The 24,914-nt window shown below is 41.0% G+C and overlaps 1 protein-coding gene across 3 annotated transcripts in view; it reads left to right on the top strand.

The window, feature by feature from the left end:
- Window positions 1-24,914, top strand: part of AFF1 (ALF transcription elongation factor 1) — a 151,518-nt gene that overhangs the window by 97,984 nt on the left and 28,620 nt on the right. For all 3 annotated transcript variants that reach the window (XM_075860853.1, XM_075860861.1, XM_075860844.1), the window contains exons 4-7: window positions 13,421-13,462; window positions 18,920-19,006; window positions 22,124-22,160; window positions 24,277-24,328. In XM_075860853.1, coding sequence (XP_075716968.1) covers window positions 13,421-13,462; window positions 18,920-19,006; window positions 22,124-22,160; window positions 24,277-24,328 — 218 coding nt within the window. The remainder of the gene's footprint in view (window positions 1-13,420; window positions 13,463-18,919; window positions 19,007-22,123; window positions 22,161-24,276; window positions 24,329-24,914) is intronic.

Here is a 24,914-nt window from a genome sequence, read left to right as displayed (position 1 = left end):
TGTGGGTGATTAAACATTGTTCAAATTTATTTATTTTTTTTTGCACGAGTCAGGAAATATTATAAATTATTTCTAATTTATAATACTACCCATTTTTGGTCACTAGATGGAGCTGTTCCCAAAATTGCAGCATTGCAACATTGGGTTAAAAGCCCTCGCTCTAGTGAGCTCTCAGCATCCCCCCCTCCTTTATCCTGGCTAGTGCCGGGATAAACGAGGGGTTTGAACGGTGTAACCTCCTACACTGTGTGTCGCCATTTTTTGAGCTAACCCACAGTGTAGTAGGTTTACATACAGTAGTAAACACACACAAACACGAACATACATTGAAATCTCTTACCTGCTCCTGCCGCCGCGGCTCCCTCCGGCCCGTCCGCTCCGTTTGCTGCCGCTGGTGCAAGTGCACAAATCCGGAAGCCGCGACCGGAAGTAGTAATATTACTGTCCGGCCGCGACTTCCGGTCCACAGGAAAATGGCGCCGGACGGCGCCAATTTCGAATAGGACTGTGTGGGAGCGGCGCATGCGCAGTTCCCACACAGACGCCGTACACTGCAGTCAATGGGACGGGAGCCGTTCGCAGTCCCTATGGGACTGTGGCTGCCGTATTCCATGTCTGTATGTGTCGTTAATCGACACACACAGAAATGGAACAAAAAATGGCAGCCCCCATAGGGAAGAAAAAGTGTAAAAATAAGAAAAAGTAAAACACAAACACACAAATGAATATAAACGTTTTTAATAAAGCACTAACATCTTTAACATATAAAAAAATAATTTGTGATGACACTGTTCCTTTAAGGAAGTCCTTCGCATAAATCTAAAATAGGTCATAACTGATAGTTTTTCTAAATAAAAAAACACTGCTGCAATCTATATTACAGCGCCGATCACATTATGTAGAAGATAGGGCACTTATAATGTGGTGACAGAGCCTCTTTAATGTCAACTGTGGGAGGGGGCCATGTCAAACACTCTAAAGCAATAATGCTTTGGATTAGGCCTTATTCACACTAACGTGTATTACGTCCGTAATACGCGCGTGAAAATCACGTGCGTCGCACGGACCTATGTTAGTGAATGGGGCCGTTCAGACAGTCCATGATTTTCACGCAGCGTATGTCCACTGCGTGAAACTCACGACATGTCCAATACTTGGCCGTTTTTCGCGTGTCACGCACCCATTCGCGCTACAGTTGTTACATGAATGAAAGTAAAAATAAAAGCAGCTCCTTTTATGTTTCTAAACATAAAAACGGAGTGTCAACGATGCCATATGCGCAAAAGTCACGCAGCATACACTGCTGACACACGGAACTGCTATGCGGGCAAAACGCACATGCTCGTGTGAATAAGGCCTAACTTTGTATTCCAAAGAATTAAGCAATCGAGATTACGGCTTCAAGTTCCCAGGGGGTGTGGGTGGGATAAAATTAATGCCGCTATGGCAACGACCCGTAAAATATAGTAACTTTTTTTTTTCTTACCACATGGTAAACAGTAAAAAAAAACAACACAAAAATATGCAAACATTTTCTGTTTTTGTCACCCACCCCCCCCCCCCCGCTAAAAATCTATAACTGTGAACTATATGTACCCCAAAATAGTACCAGTAAATACTTAGTCCATTACGCAAAATAACAAGCCCTCATATGGCTACGTTAACAGAAAAATAAAGTTATGGGCCTCAGAATGCTCTGACACAAAAGGGACTTTTCCATTAAAACATATTTTTGTTGTCCAAAAGTACTAAAATGTAAAAAAATAAATATACTTATCTGACATCCTCTTATTCTTACCAACCCATAGCTAATGTGGTGTTTTTGCTGCATGGTGAACAGCAGGGAAAAAAACAATGGTGAAATTGCTGGTTTTTTTGGGGGGGGTTTTTTGTTTTTTTTGCATCCCCCCCCAATAATTTTTAAAAGCTAATCAATATATTATATGTACTACATATCGGTGCTATTGAAAAAAGGAAGGTCTCATACTGCGACACAAAAAAAAAAAGTATGGACCTTTCTTTGTGCACTGGGGCACGGTCATTCTAGAATAGGAAAGGGCATTTCCCAAACTGTTCCCACAAAGTTGGAAGCATAAAATTGTCATGAATTTCTTGGTGTGCTGAAGGACTAAGATTTCCCTTCACTGGAACTAAGGGCCCTAGGCCAATCCCTGAAAAGCCCCATGGCATTATCCCTCCTCCACCAAGCTTTACAGTTGGCAACTGCACTCAGACGGGTAACCTTCTCCTGGCATTCAACAAACCCAGAATCGTCCATCAGACTGATAGGAAAGCATGATTCATCACTCCACAGAACAGGTTTCCACTGCTCCAGACTCCAGTGAACCGCGTGCTTCACACCACTCCATCCCCACTTGGCATTGTGCTTGGTGATGTAAGGCTTGCATGCAGCTGCTTGGCCATAGGTTTCTATGCCATGAAGCTCCCAGCACACCATTTTTGTGCAGATGTTGCCAGAGGGGATTTGGAACTCCGCAGTTCTTGAATCAGAAGAGCGTTGGCGACATAGGATGCACTATGCGCCCCAGCACTCAGCGACCACGCTCTGTAACTTCACATTGTCTGAGTTGCTGTGGTTCCTAAACGCTTCCACTTTGCGATAATATCACAACGGTGGAAACCTAATACAGTACCACACTTGAATTCATGGAATGAGTCATTCTAAAGAGCTCTATCACAAATGTTTGTAAAGGCAGACTGTACGGATAGGTGCATTATTTTATATACCAGTGGCAATGGGACTGAATGAAACTCCTGAATTCATTGATTAAGAGGTGTGTCCCAATACTTTGGTCCATATAGGGTATGCTTTACAGCGGTCACTGTGCAGGGAGGGGAACTGTGTCCATCGCCTGTTGTCAACAGAGGTGTTCACTTTCATTGTAATCCTGCCTGTGATGATGAAATGATCTCTACAGAACAGGAAGTGTCAGCCTGTTGTGAGGTTCATTTGGCCAGTGTGAAAACTTCAATGTTATATATAGTGACATTTAATAATAGAAAAAACATCATAAAAATGGTTTTAAAAGTATTTTAACATAAAAACTTGATTTAAACGATAGGTCATTTTCTGACTATACATTCCCTTTGTGTTCCAAAATATGGTGGTACTTAGGGGCTTAAATAAGGCAGCATATTGTGGTGATAGATCCTCTTGAACATCACGGACACTCCGATCTCATTTATTGAACCGCCATTGGATTCATTGAACTCAAACCCAGTGTTTCTAATCTGCTTAGAGGTGACTGTGAATTACTTTTATTGCAGATGGGTGAATGCAAGGGCCCAAATGGAAGGAGGTAGAGATGACCGTATAATGGAAAATTAGACTTTTCTCAACAACATTAGCATCCTTCATACTCATCCATTCACATCTGTTTAAATTGATTTGGAGAAGAAAATGGAGCGAAACATCAGTAATTGCATTCGATTCTCTTCAGATGTTGGCTATATCCCCCATGGGGTTCATTTAAAGTTAAAAACACCAACATGCAAAAATATATGCACATCATGACCATAGGACAATAATTGTGAGAACTAGGCTACTGCATTGTGCATTTAAGAGAACCTGTTACCTCTCCAGATCCATTAGTTATATTGATATATCGGAGAGAAGTAAGAGACACAGACATGCTTTGTATACCCAAAATCCTTCTCTAGTTGTTGGTATGCAGTTACAATTGTATCCCACATGTAGGGAGGGCGCTCGAGCTGAGCCAATCCTGAGTAAGACCAGGTTCTTATAAGAAACTTACATCAATGCAAGGTCAACCTGTCTGTTCTCATGAGAAACTTAGATATGCAAGGTCAACACACGATTTCTCAGAGAGCCCCAGCATAAGTTTCGTTTCACAGAGAAACCGATATGTCAAACTATGAAATTGAGTCTATACAGAATGGAGTCACATAAACCTTCCTCAATTTCACACCTAGACATTCTCACTGTCAGCACTGATTTGTACATGGTCTGTGTAAGGACACAACCCCAACTTGTAACACCCAGTCGTCAATTTTATATAAAAATAAATACATTCTAGGAGGTATAACAGCGGAACCGCACAACTAGGAGTTCTAAGAAAAGATGCTTCAGAATTGTACTTTCATAGGAAATACAATTATTTACGAAAAAGAGACATGCCCGGAGAGGTGACAAGTCGTCTTTAATGGACACTGTATGATCTATCCAAAAATAGTACGTTGACATTTAGTCAGGAAATCCAATTGACGAGAGAACGTTTTAAAATTGTGCTTTTGTAAATGTAGGCAACATAAAAATGAATGCATTCTAGACCTGTATGAGAATTCTGGATATGGATTGGCTAGTGGGAAAGTTGTCCTAACGAACATTTGCTAAAATAATGCTTGGAAAGAAAATATATTCGGACTCGTGTAGTGTTCTAAGGGTATGTTCTCGAAAAAGCGCCTGAAAAAACGAAAGCTGAACACCTCCAAACGTCTGCCCATTGATTGCTATGGGAGAAACAACGTTTCGTTCAGACGGGGCGTGTTGTCATGCAGCCATTTGAAAAAAAAAACGGCGCCTAAAGCAACACCCCGTAAAAGTGCATGTCACTTCTTGAGCCGTTTTTCATTGTCAAAAGAAAAACGGCTCCAAATAGGGCATCAAAAAACATTTGATTCTTTAAAATCTGCTGAAAATCAGAGGCTGTTTTCCCTTGAAAACAGCACTGTATTTTACAGCCATTTTTAATTTAGTGTGTGAACATAGCCGAAGTGCGATTAGACAGGAAAGCAGCTTGGGAAAATGTCAGACGGATGTGCCAAGCTTAGAGAGAAATACATACATTTTGGAAAGGCTCTGATTTTAGAATGTAAATTTTACGGAAGGAGTCTTGTGTAAAGACGCAACACATGGAACATATTCATGAACTCTGCAATCAATTTTTCATTAGTGGTTTAACAGCAAGTCATTTTCTTAACCCCTTAGTGACCAGCCTATTTTAGGCCCTAATGACCAAGCTATTTTTTTTCGTTTTTCTATAGTCTCATTCAAAGAGCTATAACTGTTTTTTTTATTTTTCTGTCTACATAGCTGTATGAGGACTTGTTTTTTGCGGGATTAGTTGTACTTTTTAATGGCACCATTTTGGGGTACATATCATTTTTTGATTTAACTTTTATTAACTTTTTTTGGGGGGGAATAGAAGAAAGCCCTGAAATTCGGACATTGTTCTATGCGTTTTAAATTCACGACATTCACTGTGCGGCATAAATAACACGTTACCTTTATTCTATGGGTCGGTACGATTACGACGATGCCATATACAGGTTTACCACGTATAGGTTTTTTGTTTTACAACTTTTGCACACTAAAAATACTTTTGAACTAAAATTATGTTTTTGCATAGTCTTTCCAAGAGCCGTAATTTTTTTATTTTGATATGAGGGCTTGTTTTTTGCGGGACAATACTTAGTTTTGATTGATGCTGTTTTGGGGTACATGGTACTTATTGATTAACTTTTGACTTTTTTGGGGGGCAATGGAAACCACAATTTCACCATTTGTTTTTTGCGTTTTTTTTTATGGTTTCCACCTTGCGGTTTAAATTACATATTAACTTTGTTTGAGTCATTATGGGCGCGGCGATACCATATATGTGTACTTTTATTTATTTTATACACTTTTACTAAATAAAACCATTTTTATGGGAAAAATTGTTTGTTTTTTACTGTAATTTTTATGAATTTTTATTTCACATTACTTATTTTTTTTAGTCCCACTAGGGGACTTTACTATGCGATCTTTAGATCGCTGCTATAATGCTTTGGTATACTTAGTATACCAAAGCATTATTGTCTGTCCGTGTAAAACGGACAGGCAGTTTATTGGGACGTCTCTGGCACGTCCTAATAGGCATATGCCCATTGCAGACCTGGCGGCTTTTATCAGGCCCCTGGCTGCCATGACTTTTGCATTTGCGGGCCGCCAATGGGTGACAGAGGGAGCTTCCTCCCTCTGTAAACAGGTCAAGTGCCGCAGGCTCTATTGACCACAGCATTTAACGGGTTAAATGGCTGCGATTAAAGTAAACTTCGATCGCAACCGTTGGAGCAGGAGCCCGGCTGTCATCAGACAACTGAGCCCGAGCTCCAGCCTGCACGGGACACCCATTCAGGACTTAGACTGGGCCACCGTGAAAAGGCAACCGCCTAGCCTAAGGCCCCTTAGTGACATATTGGTGGTCACTAAGGGGTTGAAGACCATGTGCACTTTTGCAACCATTTTTTGTATTAAATTCATTTAAAATAATTCCGAAAAAATTAGGCAAATAGTCTTGACAATTTATCCGGACCTCTTCTTTTTTATTTTTTTTATTATTATTTTTTTTGGTCATTTGCAGACCTGATTCTCCATGGTTACCAACTACAAACTGTGTAGTCCGATACTACTGTATTATTATTGGTTTGCAAAGTTGCTTTTGTCTTAGCTTAAAATTGGTTGAAAAAGTGTGTGTGTATTATCCTTTAAGGCAGCGGTGCACAACCTCTTTTGGTCTGAGGGCCACATTGTCTGATTGTACCACTAAGCAGCGCAATAACACTTAATGGGGTATTTCCTTCTGAAGCACATAGTGTATACCATAAAGGTCTGATAGTTGGGATACTCCCATAAACTACATTAGAGAGAGCTGCATTTATACACCGCCACTTTTTCGCCTCATCTCTTCCCCTCTGGAGTGCGAGGTAATCAAAAGGAATGGAGACCAGGTGGGGAACCATTGTAAGAAAGCGACACCATCCAGGCGCAAAACTTCCACGACTGGGATGTTTGGTAAAAGATATTTGATGTATAAGACACAATAGAACAAGAGTCTCTATAATACGCGTTTCGTGAAAAGAACACCTTCAAGTAAGCATGAAACCGTTTAAATAAGCACAGTGGTCCTCTGCATTGTAAACACTTAAAATTGGCGCCAGTAATAGGGGCCTCCCAGGGGGCGTGGTTAAGTTGTGTTGTAAAAGATGAACATCTGGGCGCAAGTTGAGTGGGAGGGTATGGGGGGCCGGGTCCAAGCGAGTGGTGATGTGCAAGACCCACGATCCAGAGAGACGGTGGTGATATAGTGTTGAGGAGGCCAGCCACTTGGTGCTGAACCTCCTCACGGTGATTCAGCACTATTGCCTGGTTGTTAGGCAACAGGCTCACGCCGGGGAGCCATTCATGCGCCTACCAGGTCTTGGTGCCAGCTGCGTCATAGGGTTGCCAAGTGAAAGGCCGACGCCAGACCAAGGGAGGCAAGTGCGCATGCGCGAAGGGGCCAGTGTCAGTAGCCGGACGGGTCACGTTGTGGAATAGAGCTGCTCCACAACAAATGAGCTGGGGGGAATAAGGATTCTGGAGAGAGTTTGGTCGGGAGTTGGGGGATGAAGGACTACACAGGGTGAGAAGAAGAATGCAAGGGGTGTGGAGGGGAAAGGGGGAGGGGATTTAAAGTACAATGAATCCAGCTGTGTGAAGGAGAATTAAAACATGTTTAAAACATCTAAATAAATAAGTACACAGATCTACTAAGGAGTGTAAAAAGGTGTGCAGTTAAATGGAACACACGGTAAGGCCCCATGCACACGACCGTAGATTTCATCCGCAATTACGGACCCATTATTTTGTATGGCCGATGGACACCTTCCCGTTTATTTACGGGAAGGTGTCCGGGCCGTAGAAAGCTTCCGTAAAAATTAGGACATGTCCTATTTTTTTCATTTTATGGACCGTGCTCCCATACTTTAAATTGGGAGCGGGGCACGCAAATGAGGACAGTCGACCAGCCGTAGCCGTAATCACGGACCGGGATTACGGCTACAGTCTGTGCATGGGGCCTAAATCAGAATGTGTAATAAACTGGAGACTACAAAACACGTAGACAGAAGTACAGCAATGTAGGACGATGAAAAATAGACTCAAAGTTACAAATAAATAAAAAACGACCACAATATTGCCTGGTATGGACTTCATTTTTGTTATACTATAAAAGCGATATTGCACAGTCAGTGAAAGCGGTGAATGGGGAGGTTAAAGCATGCTGATAACTGCTGAGGGGAGCGTGAGCGGATAATATATGAAATGAAACGTATAGAACAAGTGAAATGGATAGATGAACAACATAGCTAGCGTGATTGGCTAAACCTGATTAGTATGTGGATTGCTGTCGGTTAGGGCTGGGAAACCTACTTAGAATTTTGCTTTCAAGGCGTTTGTTCAGACATTTGATTTTCGTGCGAAACATAGAGGAGCCTTCAAATAGAGGGTTGACAGAGTTGGCTGGGAGTTCACAGAAAGACATCACGAGCCACAGGTTATACTCTCCCCCTGCTTTGAAGTATCTCATATGCTACATGTAGCTCAGATACGTCACCATTTCTGGGGCATTGTTTTCTACAATTTAACATTAACATTTTCACATTTTATACATCACTCCCCTTCCCTTTTTTGTTTTTTCACTGCTGAAAAGAAAACCCTTAGGGTATGTCTACACACACAGCGTAAACTTCCGATTTTCCGATACAGGTTTCATTAATTTAAATTTTGCGGCGGAAAAGCTGTGATTCGCAGTTCGTTACTCGTTCTCTCTACTTCTCTGTCCAGGTCGGCCTCCTGGGATGACGTTTCATCCCATGTGACTTCTGCAGTGGTCATATGGGCTGCAGCGTAATCCCAGGTGGCTGGACTGCACGGGTGGACGCATTGCCATGACTATGGTCCGGGGTAAGCATAAGGTAAGTTGTTTTTTTTTTTCTTTATGCTGTTTTCCGCCCCAAAAACTGCACTACAATTGGGTGCTGTTTTTTGGCTGGAATTCCCTGTGGCTTCCAGGGCGGATACACTGTGTAAGTTTATACAGCGTATCTGCCCTGTGTGAGCATGGCCTAAGTTTTCTATGCAAATTGGCAGTATTTTAAGGGTAAGACACAGACTACATGGGAGCTAGTCACACAGCACCTCCTTCATGGTTCTCTGGAAAATCCATCACCAGTCTGCCTATCCACTGTTAATTGTGAGCCACAGTTGGAAATCATCAAAGTGGTCCCTCTAATGCAATTGAATAGACTGTAAATAGCCCTATTCTGAGAGTAGCAGTGGGCCCCCTTTCCTGCTTGGCCCAGGTTGCACGTATGGTATGTCCGCACACGATTGTTTTGTGATTTAGATAACAGGATGTTCAGTCTCCATGAATTACCAATGGCTTACATCTGATCGTACTGATATTTATATATAACTCCCCCGGTATGACGAGCGCTGCGCCTCTTTTATTGTTTGCATCAATTTTATTTTTGTTTGTACTTTCACACGCCGTTACTTTTGTAGCCCAGATAAGAAAAAAAAAATCATTAAATAGATTCACTTGCAGCTTGTAAATACAAAGGTTCCCATGTATCTACATTTCTTTTAAGGTAATGATTCATTTCACAATGGACTTCTGCACGGAAGTCTTTATTGTTGAAAAGAAATACATTCTGGCTGGAAATAATGGTTCCTGCTATATCTAATTAGCATTCACCCCTACAAAAATATCAAATATGATTTATATGACTTCACAGTAATGTTTCCTGTATGTTATGTTCTCATGAAATGTGTTTTGATGGAATGAGCAGTAGCAAGGTGTAGGGAATAGAAAGCCATCACCTTTAGTGTATTTAGATGTAGGCATAAAAAGGAAATTCTATTTCTCACGTTCTATCCCCGAGATAACATAAGCACTTGCTCTCAATACACCAGGAATCAGATCATCAGTTCTCATGCTGAAAGCATCTCTAAGGTATCTTTAGGCCAAACAGCTATCTCTTTTGAACTCCCCACAAAAATGCAAGCTTGGCTCAATCCAGCATGCATGCTTATTTTAATGGAGAGATGGAGGACACTCGCTGCCAGACACTTCCGTTCCGAAGAAATCTGGCGTGTTGAAATCCAGCATACCTGATCCTCATTTCCCCCAACATGCTAATGTGGGAACAATGAGCGGCCAAGATAAGAGGTTTCTGACCATAATAATGAACTAACCTGTGGGTGCGGTAGTGCAATAAGAGGTGCTTTCAAACTCTTAGATATAGCGTATAGGAAATAAGCACTAGTTCAGACTAGGGATGTCATGATACCAGAATTTGGACTTCGATACCGATACTTCGTTTAGTATTGCGATTTCGATACTTTGCCAACAGTAATAAAAAAAAAAAAGTTCTTCCATTTTCTCATGAGAGGTGCGAGGTGATGATGAATTTTGAACCTCCATGTGCCTCACATTAATAGTAATTAACCACATCATGTTTCCCAGTCATAATGGGTTAATATGTAAGGTACATGATGGGGTTAATTACTATTAATGTGAGGCATATGGAGGTTAAATTCATCACACCTCGTGCCCCACAGTAAGTAATAGAAAGCATTTTTATTTTATTTTTTTACAGCGTACACATCATAAATGACGCAAAAAAAAAATTGTTGTGAAGGTTATTACGGCCGCGCCAATACTGAATGTGTATATTTTATGTATTGAGACTTATTTTAATGTTTATTGTAAAAAAGGTGTATGTGTTTTTTTTTTTATTTAACATTACTTTGTTTTTACTTTATTTTTTAAACTTTAATGTACTGACATATATCAGATATATGCCAGTACATCAGCCTGTGGACAGATAGCACACAGACATATATCAGATATGTGCCAGTACATTAGCCTGTGGACAGATAGCACACAGACATATATCTATATGCCAGTACATTAGCCTGTGTACTGATAGTACACAGTCAGTTGTTAGGACATACCTAAGTATGCCCTAACAGGAAATATGGTAGGACAGCCCTGGGGTCCTTCAATGGACCCTGGGCTGTCTGCCCATATATGGTATGGCCCTCAATTGCGTCACAGGAATTCCCTGTGACACGATCCAAGGGGCATCCCCTCTTCTCACTTTCCTCTTGAATGCTGCAGTCCGCTGTTTTCGCAGCATTCACGGGAATAACGGCGGAGATGAGGTTTCTCTGATCTCTGCCATTAGAGCCGGGCTGCGGCTGTGTAAAACAGCCATTGCCCCGCTCCTGACTAAGTGCACGCGCGGTGAGCATGTCAGTACTCAGGAGCGGGGCAATGACTGTATTATACAGCCGCAGCCTCGCTCTCATACATTCATGTGCTACAATACTGAGCTGTGCAGCCGCACAGCTCAGTATCGAAATACATGAAACAACGGTATCGATCCGTTTGGGGATGCACAGTATCGAAACAGTATCGAAGTTTCGATGCATCGTGCATCCCTAGTTCAGACCGTAATGTAAAAAAGTCGAAAATTGCATTTTATGTTTTTCAATGTCAATTGACAAACATTTGCAAAAAAATTGCCAAATGTGAATAAAATATTTCACCCATCTGAAGGTTAGAGTCCTGGAAATGTCCTGGTTAGAATTCTATCATAGTCTTCTCAGTTAGATCCAGGGCTTTTGCTGATAGCAGAGACGTGTGGAGGATTGGCGTCTGACAACACCTGTGCGATGTTTCGGCGGACCGACCCCTTCCTCAAGTATGGGTGAAATACTTTATAAACATTTTGGCAATTTTTTTGCAATTTTGTTTTCTGTCAATTGACATTGAAAAATATAAAACACAATTTTCTATTTTTTGACATTACTGTCTTAACTAGTGCTTATTTCCTAGACAATGAGAGGCCCCCATGGCGGAGCTGTGTGCAGGAGGCTGTACGAAGTCCCTGCATATCAGTTTTACGAAGACAGTCACTCCATTAGCGCTATATCGTGTTCTTAGGAAGAATAGCTCCAAGGGAGCATGGCATACCGGAGGCATACAGAAAGGCAGAAGAGCTCTATAGCAGTCTATGGGTCCTGTATTACAGATCCATACAACTCTGAGGTTTTATGGAGTCATAATAAAGCTATGGGTATGGGTAGCTAAAAAATTCTCTCAAGCCAACAATATCTGGAGAGATGTCTCACGGACACCTGTGGTCTGTGAGACTGTTCCAGTCCTTGGCCCATTAGATGGGCTGGCTGCCTGATTGTTCCTTTTTCTGTACAAATAGGGAAAGAACTCCTAACTGTAAGGGTATGTTCACACGAGGTCATTACTCGTACTGAAAACATGATTACAGTACGGGACAGTTGTCTGGCAGCGAGGCAGGGACTCCTAGCATCGTACATAAGTATGATACTAGGTGCCCGGCTCCCTGCACTGTGTTCGGTCTGGTACTTGCGGCCGAAATACGTCCGTCAATTTCGGACGTAAGGACCTCGTGTGAACATACCCTCACACATGGTACAAGTTGTATGTGCATTATAATAGTCTCAGGAGGGGATCTGTATATGGACCCGTTTCTTTTTTTTTTTGTTGAAAATACCTTGACTCCCATTCTAATAAACGCAGTGGCTGCTGTTTTGATGTGATCGCTAGGCAGTAAAAAATATTGTATAGAACTGTGGGATTATATGCATTTTTATAACTGCCCCTGTTTCACGACCGTGGCACATAAGCATTATTCTGGGCACTTTCTTTTCTGCAGAGATCTTCTCATTTTGCCCGGATGTACTGAGTTGACTTGTTAACCCTTCATTCACACTAGTTTTTAAGATTTAAGTGTCATCTATATTGCTTAGAGAAGAAGTGAACATATGATATGTTCCTTTTATGGATGTTGCACTTCCCTGAAATGATGGTTTACAATGTAATGAGAATTTACGTATTTCTGACACATGAGTGAGTGTTGTGGCTCTTAAATCTCCGGTTACCTTTCCCATGTGACCTGTGTGTGATGGAGGACATCAGCTGTTAATAAACCTCATTACCTATGTCTGAACAAGCCCCAATGCTAGAATTCCCATATCACTAGAGAATATAGGTTCAGTCTACGTGTATGGCAGATAATGGGTAGTTCTGTTAGATCATCCATTTGAATGTAGTGACCGTGAATGTTGAATGTGTTTGCTCTTCACATCTTTGCTGGCTATTTTTCATTGTGTCTTTTTAATTTTGCTGTTTTTATTTGTTCCGGTGTAGAAAATGTGGCCGTACATAAATAACTTGCCCTTTGAAATCACTGGGTTATGTAACACTGCTTCCTTTTGTTTACACTGCGGCTACAAGCTACTTGGTAGATTGGCATAAGCAGCAGTAAATTACCACAGGAAATAAAAGCCATACTGCCGATGCCACAAAAGCTGTTCATGCAGAAGGCACCTTTCACATGCCCAACCTTTGTACAGATCACCGCCAGGAACGTATTGCTGCTGTTTACTACTTCACAAATGAATTTGCAACTTTAGTTTTGTAAAAGAAAAATAACCATTTTCCTAACCAGATCTAGGTCTTTTTTATATGGTATATGGTTATCCAAATCTGTTTTATGACCTTTTTTTTTTTTCTTTCTTTTATTACAGACCTTCACTAATGAAGCCCATTGTGTTGAAGACATTTTGAAGGTTTGTATAATGTCCTACAAATGCGATCATTGTGCAGTATTCTGAATATTTGGAGAAAGAGAACACAAATACTCGAAATTTATAGAATAAATGCTTAAAGAATAAAACTTAAAGGCTGAATATAATTTCATATAAATGTGGTCTTCCATACATATTTTAATATTTAACATAATTGTTCTAACATGAGGGGTCACAATGCTGGAGTGACCAGGGTAATGTGAAAACCAACAAAGAATTAGCCTTGTATGTGTAGTAGAAAGAAAGCAGTATACGGATGGAGCCAGTGGCCTCTCCAAAAGACTTGTTCTTTAGTTTGGGTTACTATACCCGCGATCGTAGTGTAAAGTGTTTGATTAATTTTATGCATGGAACACGGTTTAAGTTGGGATCAGTATCGCACTTAAAGGAACACTAAACCTAGAAGTAAAGGATAAAAGTAGACTGAAGATAAACTTGCCCTCACCAGTTGTGCTATTTTCTGCATGTTCCTGAAACCGTTTTGTAGAAATCCTGTCGAGGACGCGGGTTAGGCCTTATTCACACCAACGTGTTTCTCATCAGTGTGCTGTCTGCTTTAACAATGGACAGCACACTGACCCATGCAATTCAATGGGGCTACTCTATTTACACGTTTGTTTTTCTTTTGTACGGAGCATGTGTCTGTTGCGTGAAACTCACAGCCTATCCTGTTCTGGTACGTTTTTGTGGCGTACATGGGTGCGTAAAAAAAACAACTGGTCAGCACACGGACGACATCTGTGTGCGGTCTGTTTTTCACAGATCAGTCGCTAAAGAAATGCAGAAAAAGAAATAGGATGTACTTGCTGAAGAAACACGGGTGACACGTATGCCATACAGTGGGATACGTTTTGGCTGAATTGAACAAAATACAGGGCATTAACCGGTTATTAAAACCAGGGCATTAACCGGTCACGTGCCTGACCTATGGTTTCGTTCACTGTAATTGACATCAGTACCAATATCGGTTAACGTGCAAAACGTACAGGGGGGCCCAGACTCCTTGGCGGGTATGGGGGCCCAGAAATTCCTGATAGCAGCCCTGGGGGTAATGATCTGTGTATATCTTACTGCAGACAGGACAGAAAGGGATATACAAAAAAATATATTTAAGGAAGGGATGGAAAAGGGATAGGGAATCGAGGAATGGACATAGATTACCACTGGCAAATAGGTACTCGGCTCAGCATATATGTAAAAATTATATATGAAATTTTATTGAACAATTCGTTAAAATATGGCACAGCTAGCACTAGGTGCAACACTGTCAAAATGACAAACACAACACAAATACTAAAATGAACAAGCAAAGAAGACGTCACAAGCCCGGCCGGGTAACTAATAGTTAGCTCATATTAGTAATATCTAACATTCATATAGGATTACATATATAGTATAGAAGAAATGTAGCATGAAATTTACATTCTCTAATGATTAGAACATATATGAGTGCGTGTCAAAAAGTGAACCCGTTCAGATAAAGAGTAGTGTCTCGATCATTCAATCAATGGGTTTAGGCCACACAAAAGCTGAAATAAATGTCAGCTACAAGTATAAGGTAAATTTGACCTCTTAATGCACGTATATCATAAATCAATATATATGGCCAATATGCCTTGTTGTGTCAGGAAAAGACCAATCAATCACATGGACATTAATAAAGGCAAGAAACAAACAGAGATTTTTATCCAATGGCATGTATCAGATCGTATACTTAGCGACAATGGTATAACTCCCGAAAAGTCGATCAGGGAATAGGTGCCAAGTTCCTTTTAGTACCAATCTGTTGATTTGCCAGGTCCGTACCTTTTCAGCGGTCCACGTTGTAACTGACAGCCAGCAGTTAGACCAGAGGAGAACAGAAGGTAACAACGGCAGTTGAAGGGAACTATCCGTCCCAATGAAGTTCCTTTTGTAGAACATATAATATGTAGCACCAACTTCCAAGTAAGGAGGGAAGGGAACAGGGCGCATCTGTATCAGTCGAAAGGTCTCACTCCATCTGGATTACATCGGCATAAGCACAGTGCAATTCAATCGTGCATGTGTGGCAGGTGGGTTCACACACTACTCAATCTGTGACTTCAGGAAGAGGGGCTGACGCGTTTCGTCACCACGTGACTTCCTCAGAGCGTAGCAATCATATCATTAGTCTATTTCACTAGGTCATCAACCAATCAAAGGTTAGTATCAGCATTGTTCAATGTATTTTAACCCTATATGTACAGCGTGATCTCTAATAGAGCTACTACCATATTATTTATCATTTACCAGTACATATTTTCAGGTTATGTTTAGATGGATATCTTCAATATAAATAATATAAAATAAAACTAAGCAAATGCGAAATGCGTCAGCATACGCCCCTTTTCCTGACGTCACAGATGGAGTACTGTGGAGTTACCTGCCACACATGCACGATTGAATTGCACTGTGCTTATGCCGATGTAATCCAGATGGAGTGAGACCTTTCGGCTGATACAGATGCGCCCTGTTCCCTTCCCTCCTTACTTGGAAGTTGGCGCTACATATTATATGTTCTACAAAGGAACTTCATTGGAACGGATAGTTCCCTTCAACTGCCGTTGTTACCTTCTGTTCTCCTCTGGTCTAACTGCTGGCTGTCAGTTGCAACGTGGACCGCTGAAAAGGCACGGACCTGGCAAATCAACAGATTGGTACTAAAAAGAATTTAGCACCTATTCCCTGATCGACTTTTCGGGAGTTATACCATTGTCGCGAAGTATACGATCTGATACATGCCATTGGATAAAAATCTCTGTTTGTTTCTTGCCTTTATTAATGTCCATGTGATTGATTTGGTCTTTTCCCGACACAACAAGGCATATTGGCTATATATATGGATTTATGATATACGTGCATTAAGAGGTCAAATTTACCTTATACTTGTAGCTGACATTTATTTCAGCTTTTGTGTGGCCTAAACCCATTGATTGAATGATCGACACTACTCATCTGAACGGGTTCACTTTTTGACTGGCACTCATATATGTTCTAATCATTAGAGAATGTAAATTTCATGCTACATTTCTTCTATACTATATATGTAATCATATATGAATGTTAGATATTACTAATATGAGCTAACTACTAGTTACCCGGCCGGGCTTGTGACGTCTTCTTTGCTTGTTCATTTTAGTATTTGTGTTGTGTTTGTCATTTTGACAGTGTTGCACCTAGTGCCATCTGAGCCATATTTTAACTAATTGTTCGATAAAATTTCATATATAATTTTTACATTTATGCTGAGCCGAGTACCTATTTGCCAGTGGTAATCTATGTCCATTCCTCAATTCCCTATCCATTGTCCATCCCTTCCTTAAATATATATTTTTTGTATATCCCTTCAACTCACTGGTTGGCGCCGTACAACTTGTACTGAGCTTTAGCATATGACATGATCTGGCTTTCATATTTTAAGTCAGGACAGAAAGGGAGGCTGTTGCAGCCAGTTGTCTTACAGCCAGATGCAGGATTGTGAATAGGAGGAGTGGGGACATGGCTGATTTTCCTGGGACACGTATATAATAATTATTAATATACTTCTCAGTATAATTGCAATATAAGACCAAATAGAATCAAAGTAAAGGAGGACATTGAGGAAGAAATTGCTGGAATATTTATTTTTTTTCTGTGCGTTTTTTTATGTTTAGTGTTCCTTTAAAAACTCACTAGAAATCTGGCATGTATTTTATGAACTTCCCAACCATTTTTAGATTTTGGTGGTTAGTCGTAGTTTAAAGTTTACATACAATAGCAGTGATCACATATTTTTTAAATCTTACATGAAGACTGCTTTGTCACGATTAATAACCTAATGAGTTACATAGTTAGTACGTCACATGTCCAAGTTCAACGAAGGGATGGGAAAAGGGAAGGTAAAAACTTCTACACATAGGAGCTAATTTTTTTTTTGTTCTAGGAAATTATCTAAGCCTTTTTTAAAGCCATCTACTGTCCCTGCTGTGACCAGCTCCTGCGGTAGGCTATTCCATAGATTCACAGTTCTCACGGTAAAGAAGGCTTGTCGCCTCTGCAGGTTGAACCTTTTTTTTTCTCCAGACGGAGGGAGTGCCCCCTTGTTCTTTTGAGGTTTTTTTTTTTACATGGAACAGGATTTCACCATATTTTTTGTATGTGCCATTCATATATTTATATAAATTAATCATGTCCCCCCTTAGTCGTCTTTTTTCAAGGCTAAATAGGTTTAATTATTTTAATCTTACCTCATAACTTAGATTCTCCATGCCCCTTATTAGCTTCGTTGCTCTTCTTTGTATTTTTTCCAACTCCAGGGCATCATTTCTATGAACTGGAACCCAGAACTGAACTGCATATTCTAGATGAGGCCTCACTAATGCTTTGTAAAGTGGTAATATTATATCCCTGTCCCACGAGTCCATGCCTCTTTTAATACACGACAATATCTTGCTGGCCTTTGAAGCAGCTGATTGACCTTGTATGCTGTTATTTAGTTTATGATTTACAAGTACACCCAGATCCTTCACAAGAAGTGAATCTCCCAGTGTAGCGCGCCCCCTAGCAATTTCTATGGAACATACAGTATGGGAACTAGATTTTAAATGGCTTGTCCAACAACCAAAAAAAAAGAAATAAAATTACCCAATAGAGTAATTACACTTTCATCAAACTTTTGATATGTCATAGAGACATATCTAAATTCTGGATCAGTGGATGTCCGGGTGCTGAGCCGATCGTGCAGAATCGCTCAGCTGAGCGTCCTGCACCTTTGGCTGTGATTGGCGCTCCCTTTCAAGTTGAAGATGACTTGCATAGACGTTCTATGAGAGCTGTCTTCAGCCTGACGATGAGCGCTGACCACAGCCGAAGGCATATCAAAAGTTTGAAAGTGTAGTTACTATTTAAGCCTGTTCACTTATGGTTACACGTCGTCGTACGTCCACAAACTTGCTTTTAGGGTTACGCACAAACCCCCAGTATGCTATTATAAGAATGGACTGTGCGTGCTGAAAAACGACAAATCTTCGCGTCGCCTTCTTTCCCCGATGCTCTTGATTCCTGGACCCTACATTTCTGCGCATGAGTGGAGGCATAGTGCCAGTCCCTTGTGGTCATTCAGCCTTCAGTCAGCCTCAACATATAATTAGGGGGGGGGGGGCAGTAAAGAGATAGCAGAAACATAGTTTCAGAAGTTCTAGAAGTAACAAACATTACCAGTACTGATTCTGTTTTATATATTTGATTTCCGTACATCCTAATGGATTGTCAGGGGTATTAAACACATTTCTGTGAAGAGTTTGGTATTTTGTAATAGGTAAAACATGGAAAGTCTATTGTGACTTTGTTGTCTGGTAGGAAGGGACTATTGCTCCGTTTTCTGCATATGTTTTATGAATAATTAACTTTATTTAGATATCGACCTCTTATGTCTTTTAGGAAATGACACATTCATGGCCTCCACCATTAACATGTATCCATACACCAAGCACCGCTGAGACCTCCAAGTTTGCGTTTCCCAATAAGGTTTGTCTATTGTTAATTGTAACATTTCTTTTTTTTTTTTTTTTTTTTTTTTTTTTTTTTTTTTTCATTCTTTTTAAATGTTTATTATTAGTTTGAACGAACATGAAATGGTGTTTTAGTCTAGCACTCCGTCACTTTTACAATTCCCATGTCTAGATATTGCTTGCAGTGTAAGGCCTCATTCCCACGACCGGGTTTCCCGGCCGGGTGCCGGCAGTTCATAAATCGGCCGGCACCCGGCTGCATTAGGAATAATAGACCCCTAATGGGGCTATTCACACGACCGATTTTTTGACGGCCTGGAAAACCGGCCGTCAAAAAATAGGACATGCTCTATCTTCGGCCGGGTACCCGGCCGCCCGGCTCCCATAGAAGTCTATGGGGCCGGGTAATACACGGCCATCACCGGGATGTGTCCCGAGTGATGGCCGGGTTTTCCGGCGCTTGCGCTCTATCTCCTCCTCCTCCTCACAGCGCAGACTGCATGTGAGGAGGAGGAGTTGATGCCATTCTGACGAATGGCTGTGCGCTGTACACTGTGTGGCAGGGCCGGGGTGTGCAGCAGGTGGAAGGGAGAGCTGCGCTGGCTCCCTTCCCCTGCTTGTTTTAAAAGCGCCCTGGCCCGGCGACACCTTCCATGGCGCCGCTAGCAGCTGCTGCGGCTGCTACTACTGCAGCGACGCAACTATAGCAGAGCAGGGAGGTATCTCCCCGCTCTGCTATGTGCTAGCCGCACTTTAGCTCCTTGAAGGAGCGGAATCCCCGTGTTTTCGGGGATTCCGCTCCTGGACAGAGCGCTTGATGTCTCTGTCCATATCTGGGCAGTGACATCAGGGGAAACTCCTGAAGCGGAATCCCCGAACACATGGGGATTCCCCTTCAGGAGTTGCCGCTGATGTCACTGTCCAGATCTGCCCGGCACGGATGCAAAACTTTATGCAAACCGGCCGGGCAGAATGGCCGATTTTACCGGCCGGCACTCGGGCTCGGGCGTGACCCGGTCGTGTGAATCGCGCCTTAGGGCTTATTCAGATGAACGTTATATTCGTCCATGCAATGTGCGAGATCTTCATGCGCCTCACACGGACCTATGTTAGTCAATGGGGCCGTTCAGACAGTCTGAGTTTCACGCTGCGTGTGTCCGCTGCGTAAAACTCACGACATGTCCTATATTTGTGCGTTTTTCGCGCATCACACACCCATTGAAGTCAATGGGTGCGTGAAAATCACGCGCAGCACACGGAAGCACTTCCGTGTGACGCGCGTGATTCGCGCAACAGCAGTAAAACTATGAATAAAAACAGAAAAGCACAACGTGCTTTTCTGTTCACAAACATACAGAGTGTCATAATGATGGCGGCTGCGCGAAAATCATGCCGCTGCGCATCATACGCTGCTGACACGCGGAGCTGTTATGTACCCTTTGTGCGCGCAAAACGCTGCGTTTTTTGCGCGCGCAAAACGCACACGCTCGTGTGAATCCGGCCTAAATGTAAGGTTCCTGGTTTTCATATGATTATTTGCAGCAAGTTGCTCATTATGTAAACTGGGTGACTACTGAGAGTCACACTTCAGTCTTTTCTAGAGACTTGTTAGCCAGTCATTGGTTGCAAGAATTGACTCAACTGCTTTTGCACCTATTTATTCAAGTTCATTATCACTGCTAGAAACTAGCAAAGCCTCGTGGGAGAATATTGAAAAAGAAGTATGTGACCAGATGCACATAGTTTATAGTGATCTATCTAGACCACATGTTCATAGCCTTCAGTTTTTAGTGTCGTCCTGTGTGGTCTGCAGCCACATTGCATTTCACAAATTGCAGCTAGTTTGTAGTTTGTCAGCTCTGTGCACACAAAATAAGACTGTAAATGTGATAATGCCTATACCAAATTACTTGTCTTTTTCTAAGCTGTTATCAATTTTAGGGTCTGTTCACACAGTTTTTGCCTATGATATTAGGGTGAACGTGCACTTAACGTTTTTTTTTATATATTCCCTGATGTAAATCTTACAAAATGTCGAAATGACATTGCCGATGGGAACATTACAGTAGATGTTCGTATACTTTTACATTTATTTTTTTTTTTTTAATTCAAACCTATACATTAGACGTACTGGACGATTGGGCGTAAACATGGCTTTATGACTTTTCTCCACAGCTCCGGAATATGGCTCTCCACGAACATTGCGCATATAGCCATATTGTGGAGGTGTATATAAGGCTGCGTTCACATCTGCATTGTGGCTTCTGTTCTAGGGTATCTGTCAGAGGACCACAGGAATGTAAAAAAAACAAAAAATTGATTTAATTGGGTTTTATTTTTGCATCGGTTGTGCTCAGTTAAGCTCCGCTCCGTCAGGTTTCCGTTTTTTTGACAGAAGAAATACCGTAGTCTGCTGCTCTATTGTTTCCGTCAAAAATGACGGAAAGGTGCTTTCCGGTTTTCTTAACATTGAAGTAAAAGTATGACGGATACAAACTGATATGCCATCTGTTTGTATCACATGTGCGTCGAACCATTCCGTTCTGCTTCGTCAAAGGAGCAAAACAAGGGAGTAACGGAACCCGCCGGTTGCGGACGGAACCCATTGACTTTAATAGTTTCCATCGGCTTTTCGTCGGAGTGTCCGTGACTTTACCGGACAGAATAGCGCAGCTGCGCTGGTAAACCCTGCGGATCTGTGACTGAGGCCCCTAATGGAGCCTCCAAAGCAGATGCGAACAGAGCCTTATGCATTAGGTTTAACGGATCCGATTTTTTATTTTCTGCATATGCGCAGATTAAAAATGAAAGCAAGGAAGATGCAAAGATGAAAAATTGATCCTTTCTAACTGATGACAAACTGAAAGAAGTCAGTTTGATTTTTTTCGGATCCGGTAAACTGATCCGTCAAAAACAAACATATTTTACCTTCTGTTGCATTCAGTCTGGCATCAGTCAGTCTGTTTTTTTTTTTTTTTAATTTCAACAGATCCGCTAAAACGGATTCCACAATGCAGATGTGAACGAAACCTAAGACCTTAGTACTTATTGAGGTTTGCTTAATTTAAGTTGTGCAGTAACTAATCCAACTTTTTTCTATTTTATTATTTTTATTTCTGCTGCTGCACCTCAGGAAAGTCAGCACGTTCCGTCTGTCAAAGTGAATCAAAGTGAGTGGTTTATTTTTATGTGTATGAATACCTGTGAGGGAAGAATAGTAGATATGAATATCAATGGAACTCTGAGTCTCTTTTATTGGACACACATCTCTTTAAAGGGGTTTTCCCATGAGGGACATTACTGACGTATCCACAGGATATGTCTTAAATGTCAGATGTGGGTCCCACCTCTATGACCCGCAGCTATCTATAGAACGGGGCCCCCTAAACCCCGTTCTAGCTCACATTGCCTTCCGGCCACTTCCTGATTACATGGTCGGGAGTTACGGAGTATTTCCGTAACTCCCGAAGTAGTGAATGGCAGTTAGGGAAGCAACGTAGCATGCGAGCTACGCTGTTTCCGTCACTACTATTCAGTGCTATGGGAGTTACAGAAACAGCGTAGCTCAGCGAGTTACGCTGTTTCCGTAACTCCCGACCATGTAATCAGTAAGCGGCCGGGAGGCAGCATGAGCACAAAAAGCTAGGACAGTGTTTAGGGGAACCCGTTCTAGAGATGGGTGCGGGACCTGCATTTATCTGACATTTAAGACATATCCTGTGGACATGTCATAAATGTCTCTGATGGGAATACCCCTTTAATGATAACTTTAGCAATATGTTTTTGTTTTTCTTACATATGCATAGCCTTTTTGAATGGCTGGTAAAAGGATAACTAGCAAATGTGCCTAGAAATTGGTCACTGGTGACTAATTTTATGCTGCTGTCTATGGACTTTTTTTTAATTTTTGTGCGACTAAAGTCATATGGGCCAATTGCCAATTTTTCTCATAGTTGCTCAACTGGAGATCACTTGTGCAGAATACTTCCAGAGGTTGTAGTATAAATACACCTGTTTCCGGAAAGGTCAACTCTGATCCATGTTAGCCTTTCTTATTAAATTGTACCTGACAATAATACCCACTGGAAGCAGCAGTTTTAATTTTGGGAATGATTTTAGTGTTTTCAGGTGTTTCAAGTTATGTTTGGCTTCCTTTTGGTTCAGGTCTTTTTTTTTTCTCCATTTATATTACAAGTCAATTTATTCCTGCCTGTCTGCAGCCATTTCAGGCCAGGGAGATTGTTGGATTACTTAGTTCAGAAGTGATTACCATTTCCTATATCGCCACCACCGATGACCACTAGAAAGATTAACATACATATTAATATGTTTTGCAAGTTTAGAGGTCATGTAAGCCTAGAACAATTAGTTTATACTGTATTATTATTTATTTTTAAAGTGCTTTTAACATCCTGGACTCTGTAGTTATGAGAGAGAGGAGTTTTTAATACGCAACATTAACCCCTAGTCGACCACAATATGTGTACTTACGTTCTAGGTTCCAATGCCCCGTGCAGCTAGAACGTAAATATAAGTGGTTATCTTTAATGGCAGATTGCACTGTATTGACATTTTAAGAGATCGGGTTGATGCGGTCATCCCTCTCCTGAAGTGACAGGGAGCTGAAATGATCTCCTCCCTGTCGCAAAATGACTATTTTTTTTGCCATACATTTATCTAGTTAAACTAATTACGTTAGGTTACAAAAGAAAAATAGAAGGAAACTAGGAAGTTTTTACTTAATTTTCCCATTTCTCCCTAGATAAAACGGTAATTAAAATATACTGGTTCTGTTTTGGTACCACATTAAAGCCCCATCTGTGCCGCAAAATAAAAAGGAAAAATAAAAAAGTATTCATCCTTAGAATGTGTCATTCAAAAGGTGAAAATTTAGCTGTGGACATTCAGGCATCTCAAGGCCTTGGTCCTGAAAAGCTTAATAAAAAATAAATAAAACCAAGCAGGTACAATAAACGTGAACTTACGTGGTGACCGACTGGAACAGGAGGAGAGAGGGCCCGGCAGTTAACATGGCATTTTTAAGATTGGTTTTCTATTACAGACATGTATGTTTATGTTGGTATTTTGTTGGTCATTATGGGTGGCTTTCAATTTTGTTACATTTTTTACAAATCATCCCCTTCATATCTGTACTGACTGGCAACGCTTTTGCCACTTTTGTGATGTACAACTATTTACATAGTAGAATTTTTTAAAAAGTGTTTTTCTATCTAGGCTGCTTAGTCTCCTACTGAGAAAATTACGCATTATTTATATTCCTTACAGGACACCATGACAACTTTTCAAAGGTTTTTCCAAGCCCACAACAGGGATCATCGTAAGTCCATATGAGTAATCTTTTCACAATGATTAGTCGTTTTCCCAATGTGTAGGTTTTGGTAAAACCAAGAAGCTCTGTGACTGGTTTGCTGCCTACAGCCCTAAGTAAGGTTAAAGAATTAACGTAAATATACATGACACGCAATGACTAGGAATCTTTTTCAGTTAATTGGAATTCTTATTTCCTTACCCTGTCATAAAATGAACACTTGTGGGTTTCTGCATTTGTAAGCTGCTTCTGTTCTGATGACAACACGGTATTTCAATATAGGTACCGGTTCACCGATATGAGTCACTGCTAGTGATCAAGGACATAATATGATATACTTATACTTCTATAACTTTGAAAATGGCAATGTTTTGCATCAGAGAACGCTGAAAAAAGTAAACTTTAAATATGAAATGGATTATTTGGCAAGGGCAGCAAGTTTGAAGACATTTAAAGGGAATGTGTCGCTAGAATTTTTTATTTTTTTTTCAGTTAGGAATTTTTTAGTTTTTTTAAGTCAGGAAATATTATAAATTAGATTCTAATTTATAACATTTCCATGTGCTGGGCACTAGAGGGAGCAGTTTCCAAAATT

This window comes from Rhinoderma darwinii, chromosome 1 (genome assembly GCF_050947455.1).
Source record: "Rhinoderma darwinii isolate aRhiDar2 chromosome 1, aRhiDar2.hap1, whole genome shotgun sequence".
Lineage (NCBI taxonomy): Eukaryota > Metazoa > Chordata > Amphibia > Anura > Rhinodermatidae > Rhinoderma > Rhinoderma darwinii.
Note: the sequence above shows the minus strand (reverse complement) of the source record. Positions and strands in the feature narration are given on the sequence as shown.